The sequence below is a fragment of the Pinus tabuliformis genome, chromosome 6, assembly GCF_031772625.1.
Source record: "Pinus tabuliformis cultivar Carrire ecotype Pingquan chromosome 6, CPIR1, whole genome shotgun sequence".
In the NCBI taxonomy this organism is placed as follows: Eukaryota; Viridiplantae; Streptophyta; class Pinopsida; order Pinales; family Pinaceae; genus Pinus; species Pinus tabuliformis.
Window position 1 is genome coordinate 863,721,867 of NC_142292.1, and position 12,555 is coordinate 863,734,421.

The 12,555-nt window shown below is 36.0% G+C and overlaps 1 protein-coding gene across 3 annotated transcripts in view; it reads right to left on the bottom strand.

Annotated features, from left to right (window-relative positions):
• Positions 1 to 12,555, bottom strand: part of LOC149261617 (meiotically up-regulated protein) — an 85,097-nt gene that overhangs the window by 33,738 nt on the left and 38,804 nt on the right. For all 3 annotated transcript variants that reach the window (XM_089422487.1, XM_089422484.1, XM_089422485.1), the window contains exons 4-5: positions 10,140 to 10,225; positions 5,849 to 5,944 (exon numbers count right to left, since the gene is read on the bottom strand). In XM_089422487.1, the coding sequence (XP_089278613.1) occupies positions 5,849 to 5,944; positions 10,140 to 10,225 (182 nt within the window). The remainder of the gene's footprint in view (positions 1 to 5,848; positions 5,945 to 10,139; positions 10,226 to 12,555) is intronic.

Here is a 12,555-nt window from a genome sequence, read left to right on the forward strand (position 1 = left end):
TCGCTCAAAATCCAGCAGACTTAACAATTTTTAGGATTTCAAGATTGGCAGAATTAAAATGTTTCTATTACATTTTGTAATGTACAAGGGTATGGAACTAACATTTAATCAACATCACCAAGCCCACTATGTACCTCAATGTTGGTGGCATTTACTGTTGAGCTCCTCCTTCATGGTTGTATTAATGTACACTTAACTCAATTATTCATGACCCTAGTAAAAAAGTACACTTCACTCAAGCAAAATCATTGATTAGGATGTTAGACTTTTTGCATCTTATGTTAATACTAAAAGGGTGATCTTGGTGAGGAGGATCCCAATATCGGCAATGGTTTTGATGTTATGTAGTTATTCGTTGTAGCATGATTTTCTTTGGATTTCAGAACCCATTTAAAGTATTTACTAATCTTTTTTTATTCAAAGATGGCTTGCACTAGATGATAATTTGGTTATATGCACCCTTGCTATATACATGATAATTTTTGCATATTTGTGTATAATAATTTGGATTCATATAGATGTTGAACATGAATTATATGTTTTTTTCAAAATTTGAATATTTATGTATTTTTTGATCAAACAATCTTTTGGTCCAGTTGAGGATGTTGTGACCATTTTCCATCAAGCAAACAAGGGGAAATTTGTTGTTTTCATTGCCACGATTCATGTCATGAGATACATTTATTTTTGTTTTGATATGATTTTGTATCATTCTATTAGATCTCATGACTCAGGACAAATATCATGTTTCAATATCAAAGTCTGATGTATCACTTGGCATCTTATATATCAATTTTATTTTCATATTTATGCAGCAATGTGTTTGTTTGATGTTGATGTAACCTTGACTGAGCTATGCTCTCCCCCCTGTTTGAGCTCCTAGGGAGAGGAATTGAGCAAAAGAGCTACAGTGTTGAGGGAACTCCTAATAATAGGATAGTTGAGATCCTTACCACAAGGTAAGTAGCAACCTACCAATTGTCATCTTTGGGACATGACAGAGTATACCCTAGTTCGCTCTTGGAAAATGTTATGTGGCAGCTTATTAATTCAATTTTCCTTAAGGAAAACCTTAATACTTGCTTGTGAACTTAATCTTCTTGTTCTTTAGTTAGATATTGTCATAAAACAAATATCAAGAACGAAAACAACAACAACAGAGGACACAAACATTAGGCTCTTAGCCAGGGCAAAACCCCTCCAAGGGGAAAACCCAGAAAAACTCCTCTTCTTATAGAATCTGCTTCAAATGAGATACAAAGACCCAAACCCTAGAACAAGTCCTTCTCCAAGTACCAAGTCAGCCCTCCAACAAGTTTTTCCCTGATCCTGCAACAATCAACTTCAATACTGCAACTTCGACCTGCCAGCTTCAATACTGCAACTCGTATTGCTACTTTGATCTTGCAATTTCAGCCTTGCAACTACTAAGGAAACCCTAATTTGTCTTCCTCCTGAGACCTTCCTAGAGCAAGATAGCTCCTCCTAAGGTCAATGAGGTCAAGGTAGGGTATTCTTCCTTCCAACCACAAGATACTACACTTCATCCTCCTGCAACTCGGACATGCAACTTCGGCCTCCTTCTGCAGCACCAAAAACCCTAGAAATTCACACATGTGAGAGATAGAGCCCAAAACATACATTTTTCCTTCCTTCTTGGATTCTTCTTGCTTCTTAGACCTTCGCTCTCCTTTTCTGCTTCTCCCAGCTACAGATTGAACTTCTTTCTTGATAGATCGAATTTATGGATGAGGGAGTCACAAATGAGGTCGAACTACTCCTTTATATAGCCTTTCTAAAGGGTCGAATTCCCTCTTTTAGGCCGACTTGTAACTGCCAGGGTCAACTTGTACTTTTGGCATTTCCAGGACTTTCTAGACTCAAAAATAATTCTTTTTATAACTACATTTTTCCTGGAAGGGTATTATAAACATGATGTTGACTCCTTTGACTCATGACAATAAATCCTAAGACCTAACAAACCATAGAGGCATGAAGAACATGCCTTTACCTAAAAGACCATCAATAAAAAGCATGAAACCCATGCATTAATAATAATAACTTTTTCTTTTTTTCTCTTGTTTGTTACATAGGATACATATTGAAATTAGTACAATGACAATAGTGAAGACCAAAACTAGTTACATTTTCAACACTGGCATCCTACCCACAAGTTGGGCTTGTTGGGATTGCCACCCATCTAACCAATGGGTGAGGAGACTTGGGATCGCTATGATCCTTACCATGAATAGTATCCTGCCCAAGTGAGGGGATGCAAGTGTTCTATCATTGACTCTTGACGGTCTAGTTGGGAAGATCAACGAACAATAAGATAGTTGTGATCCTTACCTTCTATTTGACTTTGACTCGACAAAAACTTAACGCACATAATGAGTGCTTTGACCTTTTGACCATTGACCCAAGCATGAAACTCATGCTTTAATAACTCAATTTAATAATAAAATTTTATTTTGATAAATATATTACATCGTGACTCAAGTACAATTATGAAGACCGACACTAGTTACCTTCTTCAACAGTAAGTAGTATCATGCCTATTGGCTTGACAATAGGATAGCTATGATCCTTACCTTCCATGGTAAGTAATAACTTGCCTATTGTACTTGGATAGAGGGTGGTAGCTGGAGCTCCCCTATGTGATTCTCCTTTAAATCTGAGAATGTTCAGCAAATAAGCAGAGATGAGCGGAGACGAAACATGACTTGATTCAGTAATGGCGATGACGAGATGTTTGAGATGAGACTCGTGATGCAGGCAGAAATTTCTCCCTCGCTAAGAGGGAATGTTAATTTCTTAGCTAAGGGACAAATTCCTTCCTTTGGACAACCTTTCTCATCCAGAGAAGACCCTCTTTGCCCTTGGAAGAATTTAGTTTGGTCAAGGAAAAATATTATTTTTAATGGAAAATACACAAAAGTACAGGTCGGCCTAAAGTCATGATTGGGTCTCCAAAGAAGCATATAAATACACATCAAGGCAATTCTCATTTGGACATCACATCAACACATCTCTTCTTCTCTCTCCTCTTGTGATTGGTTCGTACAGGTCTGAAGCAAAGAGGCTGAGCACACACGTGCGAAGGGAAGAAGGGCATTCTGAAATTTCTGCATTGACTTTTGTTTGGGCTGCCATTGACCAAGTTTTACTTGGCATTTTGACTCACTTTGACTTGGAAAATTTCGATCTTGGGAGGCCGAATTCTTTGGTGAAAAAAACAAATTTCTCAGGGCCGTTTGACTGGGGTTGACCACAGATCCTTGAATGCAGTTTGACTGCGGAAAATTCTGAGTTTGACCACAGATTCTCTCTCCTTTGACCAGGCTGTTTTGACTTGACTGTTGACCAAGCTGCTTTGGAGACACTTTGACTGCTGAACATTGACTGGTTATGGCATATTTGACTGATGTTGACTGCTGTTGACTTTGACCAAAATTACAGAGTTTGACTTTGGATCAGATTTGACTTTTGGCCTCATCTCTCATTGGATATTGGTTGGTCAAAGTTGTTGTCCTTTGACTCATTGATTGATTGGAATATTGTATCTCTCTGCTGAACATTTCATGACAATCTAAGAGAAGAAGAATTTGAAAGGGTTTTCCCCTTGTGGGGTTTCTTCCTGGTCTTTGACCAATCTTGTGTCTCTCTTGTTTCATGTTCTTGGCTATCTTCTATTGCATTTGAAGTAATATTCTATCTACAATTGCTATTCATCATTGGAAGATTAAATTTGTTCAAAAAGTGATTTCTAATTGAAGAAGAATTGAATTAAATGGTTGTACTAAGCATAGAACAGTGGAAAAATAACAAGGCAAGAAGCCCAAAGTTGGGGCTTGGAGTGAACATCACTCAATTAATTAAAGAGAAAACACCCCCCAAGGAAAACTATAAATACAAGAGGCTTAGAAAAACTTGAAGCATGACTTGGATTGGCTATTTCATCTCTGCTTTGTTGAGCCTGAGGCTCTGAGGGTTTAAGACCTCATTTTCTCTTTTGGACCAGTTTCGGTGGAGGTGATCACACCCTACCTAGTCACTCTTCCTTGTTCTGTCACAGGAGTCATCTATCTGAGAACACAGCAAAGTCTTTCTACCTTCTTGTCTTTGTTTTCTTGTTCTGGCCACATGAAATTATTCATTTGAGGCAGCAGCAAGAATATGTGGAGATCCTGAGGCAGATCGACCTAATTCTTTTAGCCCTTTGAGCCTTTCTGAAAACAACAGGAACGAAATTACTAAACTTCTGAGACAGGACGCAATAATTTTGAGATCTGGGTGAGGGTTTCTACAACCAAAGGCTGAGGCAATATTCTGAAGCTAAGACGAGTGACTTAAGTCAGAACAGAGGAAGAATCTGAAGCAAAAACGAGTCTGTTTGAGATTGGAATCCATGCGAGTTTCGTCCCTGAGGTAGCCACGGTAGTGCCTGAGGCCAGTACGCCAAAATTTCTGAAATGATTGAGAACGCCTGAGGCACCCCAAGTTTATCTAAGGCAACCAAACCCAAGTCTCTGTGGCAGATTAGCTAAGTGTTCTGAGGTAGCAGGGATCTTCTGTAGCTGGAGGTCGAGGTCTGAAGCATTGAAAATCATCTAAGGCAGCTCACCAGATTTCTCTGAGATTTGTTCTGGTGCAAAGATATTCCTAAACCTGGTCCGTAATTATTGTCCTGAAGCAACCAGAGATCCTGGAACATAATAGAAGAAGAGTTCTCCTGAAGCTAAGGACTGGTACAGATCAAAATACGTCCGCAGTTCTACAGGCCCTGAGGCAGGTTGCGGATATAATTAATAGGTGGAGACCACAGGTCTCAGAACTCGGCATTAGCTTCCCTTTTTCAGATTTGGATTTAGGGTCATTTACTTAGTTCTCTGATCTGGAATTACAAGGAATACTAGCTGGGCACAGGCAGATCATATCATTGATATGTAGAAATTGATTATTCCCTATTGAATTTGAAACTTATTGTTGTTGACTGAATAAACATACAGTGACATCATTGCTGAATAAACAGTGATATGGTTATTGTGAAATGAGCAGTGATAATTCGTGTGGATACTGTGTTATTGAATGAATGGTTGGTTTCATTGAATAAGTGAAAAAAAAAATTGTCAGAGGCCCTAGATACCTGAAACCCTAGATCAAAAATCTCCCTGGGATATTACAGCTTGATACAAGAAGACACTAGAGTTAGGCCATATATTCTGTCAGTGGGGTGAAAATGCCCAAGTGGCATGATCCTAACGACTCTAGAGCATGCAGAAATATTTATCTAATAACTGTGGAATATAGAAAAGATTTCAGGCATTGGGAAGTTGTAACAGGGAGTGGTAAAACTGGAGGAGGAAGAAGCAGAGAAGCAGGAAATACCAGTACAGATTTTGGGAGCAATAAAGGAAGCTATCCAAACACTGAGTGGAGTGCAATCCATCATTAAATGACTGCATTACCTTGAAAAATGATTTGTCATATGTGCTTACCTCCCTTGAGTCTAAATAAAGAAGGCATTTGTTGATGAACATGTGTAGACTAATGGACCTAAGCCTAGATATACATGCAACACCTTATAGACACATTCAGACCTGCATACTTAGATAACATGTAAGAAAGCTTTGGTGTATTTATGTCAATCAGCGTGTAAGGGTATATGTAGAATGTAATAGAACAGGAATCTACAGACAACCATTAGGTAGATTCAACACCAGCTTGCAGGGAAAGTGCTAGCTTTTCAAATAAAGGATAGATATGTTCTGAAGCCTGCCAAAAATGAAGCATGTGAACAAGTAAAATTCTGTTGAAATTCATAAATAGGATGAATACAGGAGCAAACCTGGCTTTTTTTATTTGGATGTTTTTCCACCCAGTTTACAAATTGGTCAATCTTTTCCTCGATCTTCTTTTCAAGTTCCAGATCTCCACATTGCACCTAAGATACAATTTAGGATTTAACAAAACAAATACAAGATGCATTAAGATCAGGAATACACCAACCAAGACTCTACAGCAGACACTAAAAGCAATACGAGCTTGACCACAAAATCCATCTATATTTTCTCAAAAGTAAGATATTATCCTATCCCAGGTAATTAAAGAACAAGAATGTAAGTGAAACCCTTCCTTTGCCAGAACAAATGCTAATTCAACTACCAAAGACTTGAAAAATACATTAGAAAGATAATATCCTCAAGATCATGTAAAATAATGTGACCTAGATATTCAATTAATCGGTCTCCAGAGTTTCCTACTTCCCTAATTCCTAGTTAGAGATTTTATACCATATATTAACTGATAAAAATGAAGTTTACTCATTACTTCTCAAACTTTTAAACCAGCCTAGATCCATCTTAACTCCAGATCTACCAAGCACCAAGAAAGATCAAATCTCTTGATATGCAAACCTCTTTTAGAGTGAAAAGAGATTTGATCCCTGTACGCTTGGTAGATTTGGAGTTAAGACGGATCAAGGTTGGTTTAATTTCCCCTTTAAATAGGCTATATTCTACATGAATACCGTGGGTCATTTTTATTTTTATTTTTATTTTTATTTTGTTTTTATAGGGTTTTTTTATTTTTTTATTTTTATTTCTTTATTTTATTTTGACCGAGTTAAAACGTTAACATTACATTAATCTTTTTATTTAATTAATTTAATTTAATTTTTATCTACTTTGACTTAGAAAATGTTAAACATTACATTACAACATCTCTACCACACTGGGCTGGAGAGTGCCTCTCGCGAAGACAACAATTTTCACTTTAATCAACCATTATTATCCAGGTAGTTTGTTCTTCTCAAAAAATCCTTACAGGGTGCAACACCTCTTATATCCAAGACACAACATATCTACTTCGCTTTAAAGTTTTTCATTTTAAGAGACTTCCCCAGCATTCAATCCCATTCATCTGTGCAATTGAAGAGTATAGAGAAAAATGTCTCTTGACACTTCAACAGTAGACCTATTGAATACAGTTAAAATGTTAAACATTACATTACAACATCTCTACCACACTGGGCTGGAGAGTGCCTCTCGCGAAGACAACAATTTTCACTTAATCAACCATTATTATCCAGGTAGTTTGTTCTTCTCAAAAAATCCTTACAGGGTGCAACACCTCTTATATCCAAGACACAACATATCTACTTCGCTTTAAAGTTTTTCATTTTAAGAGACTTCCCCAGCATTCAATCCCATTCATCTGTGCAATTGAAGAGTATAGAGAAAAATGACTCTTGACACTTCAACAGTAGACCTATTGAATACAGTTAAAATGTTAAACATTACATTACAACATCTCTACCACACTGGGCTGAAGAGTGCCTCTCGCGAAGACAACAATTTTCACTTAATCAACCATTATTATCCAGGTAGTTTGTTCTTCTCAAAAAATCCTTACAGGGTGCAACACCTCTTATATCCAAGACACAACATATCTACTTCGCTTTAAAGTTTTTCATTTTAAGAGACTTCCCCAGCATTCAATCCCATTCATCTGTGCAATTGAAGAGTATAGAGAAAAATAACTCTTGACACTTCAACAGTAGACCTATTGAATACAGTTATTTCTAATTAGATTTAAAAAGTCCTTTCCTAGAAGATGCCTAGAGACAGCTGTTGTTTTAAGCTTGACAGATAATTGGCTACATTACACAAAAGATCAAACATGAACATCTGATTCACATCTATTTCCTAGTTGTTTTAATTTTCCAGCAGAACCAAGAATTAAATGCCATTCCTGTGCATCATTTAGGGAATTCCGGGTGATAGGTCCTGTTGTTAATTCACATCAACAGAAAATTACAATCATGAAACACAAACCACTAAAAAACAATCAGAACAAGTAGGCCTCCAGGGTTCACACCACGGACCTATCCCAATTGGCAAGTGCAAACACATTAAAAAACCAAAACAAGTTTATTTTATTTTCTTCCTATGGAAGGGACCCAATATGGATGCATGATTATATGATGTATAGATGTATGGAATGGCCTATTGGAAATTTAAATTATATAATTAGATGTAGCATTGTGTTTGTCTGTGATTAAACATGACTCATTGACAATAACATTAGTAACTTATTTATATTTTCTATATTTATCCTATATTTGGGAGAGATCCCCTATCACCAATCCCATAACCCTTGTGAAACATCAATATATTTAGTATATTTAAAACCTTAAATAGATTGACAGATACATAGACACTGGGGTATTGGCCTGCAGGGTGCAACCAATAATTGACATAATATAAATGATTTAAGTCATTACATTAAGGCTAAGTTACTAGGATTCGGATACGGATACGGATACGGATACGGATCCGGATCCGGATTCGCTAGTTTTTTGAAAATCCAGGATCCGGATACGGCAAGGATACGGCAAGTACAAAAAATATAATAATATTAAAAATATAATAAAATTAATAATAGGCACAAAATCATCCATTTTTATATATATATTAAAGCTAAATCATTGTCATTCATTTTGTGCTTTTACCATATATTCAAGTTCATCTTTAATTATCTCTTCAAATTAACAAATTGTTGTTTTTTAAGTTTGCATTCATAAAACACCATCATTAGTTTATGCCCACACACCATACAAGAGCCATTAAATTCAAATATATATATATAATTATAATTATTAAATTTGTAATCCTTTATATACACATAAACATTATTATATTTAACATAAAATTTAATTGAACTTAATACGCATATTAATATGATATTTTTTAATATATATAAATAAAGAAAATAAATTATTTATAAAACAATTTTAATGAGAAAATATATTCAAATAAAATTTAATATATAATTCGTTATTATGAATATATTATTGTTTTTAATATGTATAAAAGAATATGTATCTAAAAGAAAATTATAAAACCATATGAATTCAAATTAAAAAAAAGGGGCAAAAATGAAAAAGTTAAAAGCTTGTTGACTGAATTACCATCGTGTCTTTCGAGGGCATAACCTACCGAAGTTTGTAGTGGCGTCTCTATGCGACTGTAGTTCCGTCAATGATAGTTTTTACATTTTTGATCTACAAATCGTCAAAGGCCAATACATTGAAGGCTCTCTTATGATAGCCTGCATTTTTTGGGAAAACCGCCCGATGGCTTCTGAAACTGCCGGAGTTTTCACGATGGTTCCCATACATGATATATTAGATGTATGCGCACATTTTACGCGGATCCGAATTACGCGGATATATTAGATATATTAGATGTATGCGATGTATGCGCACATGTTCCCGGTTCTTGGGCGTATTTACGCGGATCCGGATCCGAATCCGGATCAGATCCGTGGATCCGTGGATCCTGTACCCCAGAGGGCCGGATCCGGTAACTTAGCATTAAGGTTATTTGTCGTCTTTGCACTACTCTTCATGTTTTGTGCATCTGTAGGTTGCATGCCTTGCAAAACGATGAGTCATTGTAGACCAATGCATGAGCTCTAAGAACCACAAGGTTTATGTCATGCACACCCATATGGACCATGCATTTTGGCACACAGCATGAGCTCATAAGTAGAGAAGGTGGGGCTAGAAAAGCAGAAAAAAGTCATCTAATAGGTACTCTCTCACACACCCACTAGTGCACTTATATCTAATGTATACAAATCATTGAATTTATTAAGCATCCTACAACCCCACACAACTCATGCTGTGTAAGTCCATGTGCCTCAACCTGCAAAAGAATTGGACAACTTCACTATCTTTAAATCACACATCAGTGGACACATTCAGACTCCGTCTATTTTTTCTATCTATCTATCTGTATTATACATTAGATTCTAGTTAATCATTTGCATTATCAGCATTTCCCTATTTCTCAAATATGAATTTTTTGAACGACTGCCTACAAGAAAATTAAAGCATGCATTTAAAGGGATGGTTGTTATTCACTCTATATAGACACTAAGACTAGCGATTTAGCAATTAGTTTTTACGATGAATGAACACAGAGGGATACTAGCTAAGCAACTTCCATCATGGAAATAAACATGCACAAAAAGATCAACAGAATAAATCCAGAAGTGAAAGCTTTAAAAAAAGGTAAAATACTTGAACAAATAGATCACTTAGGGAGCTATTTCATCAGCCTAGAGAAACTTACATATGTTATTTCAAAGAGTTCTGAATCAACATCCTTAGGCCGAACCAAGCCTAAAGCTCTGTGAAATGCAACTGTGTGCAGTACACCTGCAACACTGACAATTTCAATTTACAGTACACCAAACCATAACCGCAAGAAAGTCAACTTGAAAAGTACAAACTATAAAATGTGGAGATTCCCAAGTGAAGACTTCAATAATTAGACAGAACTAAAATTATTCCCTACAATTCCTAAAATTCTAATACTGTATTAGATAGCATGTGTTTCTTCCTTTTGTAAATTTAATGGCATTATTCTGCACCTACAGTCTATTCTCTTAGCATATGTGAATAACTTCTATTAAAAAAAAGGCGAGCTTGCAGCTTAGTTTCCAACAAATCACAGTTAGCTTGCTAATTGTTGACTCAATGAAAAGAGCTCCAATTCCTTAGAAACAACATAAAATGTAGAGGATACAATAAAAGGAAACATCAAAGGGGTTGTAAAAAGTCAACAAAAAATTTGATAACTTTTTTTTCATATTTAATGAGTCTCAAATTATCTGGGTAAACTTGGAAATAATGGAGTCGTACTATACTTTTGAAAGAAAATAGTTGTCCCTTAAATGTTTATCGTGAAGAACTAAGGAATGCCTCTAACAATGAAACAGAGGTTATATATTGACTCAGAACTTGGAGATCGACTGTGTATTTTCAAGAAGATGCCCTTCTAGTATGGAAATATAAGAAACAACAAAACAAATGCAACTCTTCTCAATGATGAAGATCCATATGACGCGCAACCATATTATATGTCCTGACTCCTGAATATGCAAGAATTTAGTTAGCCACAACTGAGGCTCAACCAAGAAGCACACATATTCCTATTATATCTCAAATATAGCAAGAGGTAAATGTTGGAAAGCACCATTTACAAGCATATTTTTAAAAATCAGTCTGAGTTAACTTGGACTCAATCAACTTGGATGAGTTGATTGTTGGCCGAACCAACTCGGTCATCTGCTCAGTTTGGAGGACCAGTTTGGTACCAAACTGGCCAAGTTAAAGCATAACTCGGCCAAGTAGGTATTGACCCCACTAACATGCAAAATTCAGTTTTTCTTTAAAAGGGTTTGACCAAAAACATTGACAAATATTGGTAATGTTAAATTTTTTACGAAAAAAGTCAACTTTTACTTAAATTTTTAACATTGCTATTAATTGTTTCAGGGTGTTTGAGAGTGATTCCAACCTCATTGGACTTCATATTGAGAATGTAGAATTTCACAAGTTATTCAAAATTCAGCAAACTTAACAGTTTTCAAGATTTTAGGATTGGTAGGATTGCTACAGTTTCATTGGATTCTATCATGCATTCACGTATGAGGTATGGGATTGGCATTTAATCAAGAGCACCAATTCCCATATGCACCTCAATGTTGGTGTTATTGATTGTTGAACTCCTCTGTCATGGCTTTAGCAAAAAATGTACCCTTCACTCAAACCAAAATCATTGATTAGGAATGTTAATCTTTTTCTAGCATATCATAAGGTTTAGATTAGATAGGCTCACACAATTGGATGGTCTTGACTAATGTCCATAGAGGATTGAGGTAGAGGCAAAGGCTAGACAAGAGGCGCAAGCTAATATTAATCATGAGGATCCCAATATAAGCAACGATGGAACATTGCTTGTCATTTAAGTGTTCTTTCTCATTTATTCATAATGCTTTCTTTCAAAGTTTCAATATTTTTTTTGAATCTTTGAAAAATAATCTTCCATTAAAATTTAAATATTAAGTATATTTTATTAAACTAGGTCAGTGACATCAAATCAGTCCAAGTCAATCTGAGTACGAGTTCACCCTCGATCGATTTAGAGTTCAAGCCCAAGTTTTAAAACATTGGTTACAATACAAATTGCTTGATTTTCACCACTTCATATGAGCTCTAAGTCATTGCAAGAGTGGGGCCAACTCTAACAATCTTGCTACACCTCATATTGGATGGGGTTCCAAATTATGATTTTCATCACATCAATAGGGATTTGCTATCGATACTCTTGGAGCACTAGACCAACTTAGGGAGATACATTGTCATGGAGACCCTTCTTTTCATGGCATCAAATCACTTGATGGAGGTCTTTGGTTGGGGAATACTGACTTCTTGGTTGGATAATTGTGCTTGTTGGTTTGATGATCTTCTCACGTGTGCTTGCCTTGTTGACCACCCCTTGGTTGCATATTTGATGGTTGTGGAGTATGCTATCTCATTGTGGTATGGTATATATGCTTATCTTGGATATGTATGGTGATTAGTCCCCTAAGGGGTTAAAAAATGGTGGCAGGTATATGTTTCAAGATGTTTCATGATGTATGATATTGGTGTCACGAGAATGAGGTGTTCTACATTGTCCACATGTGTCGGATGTTTGATGG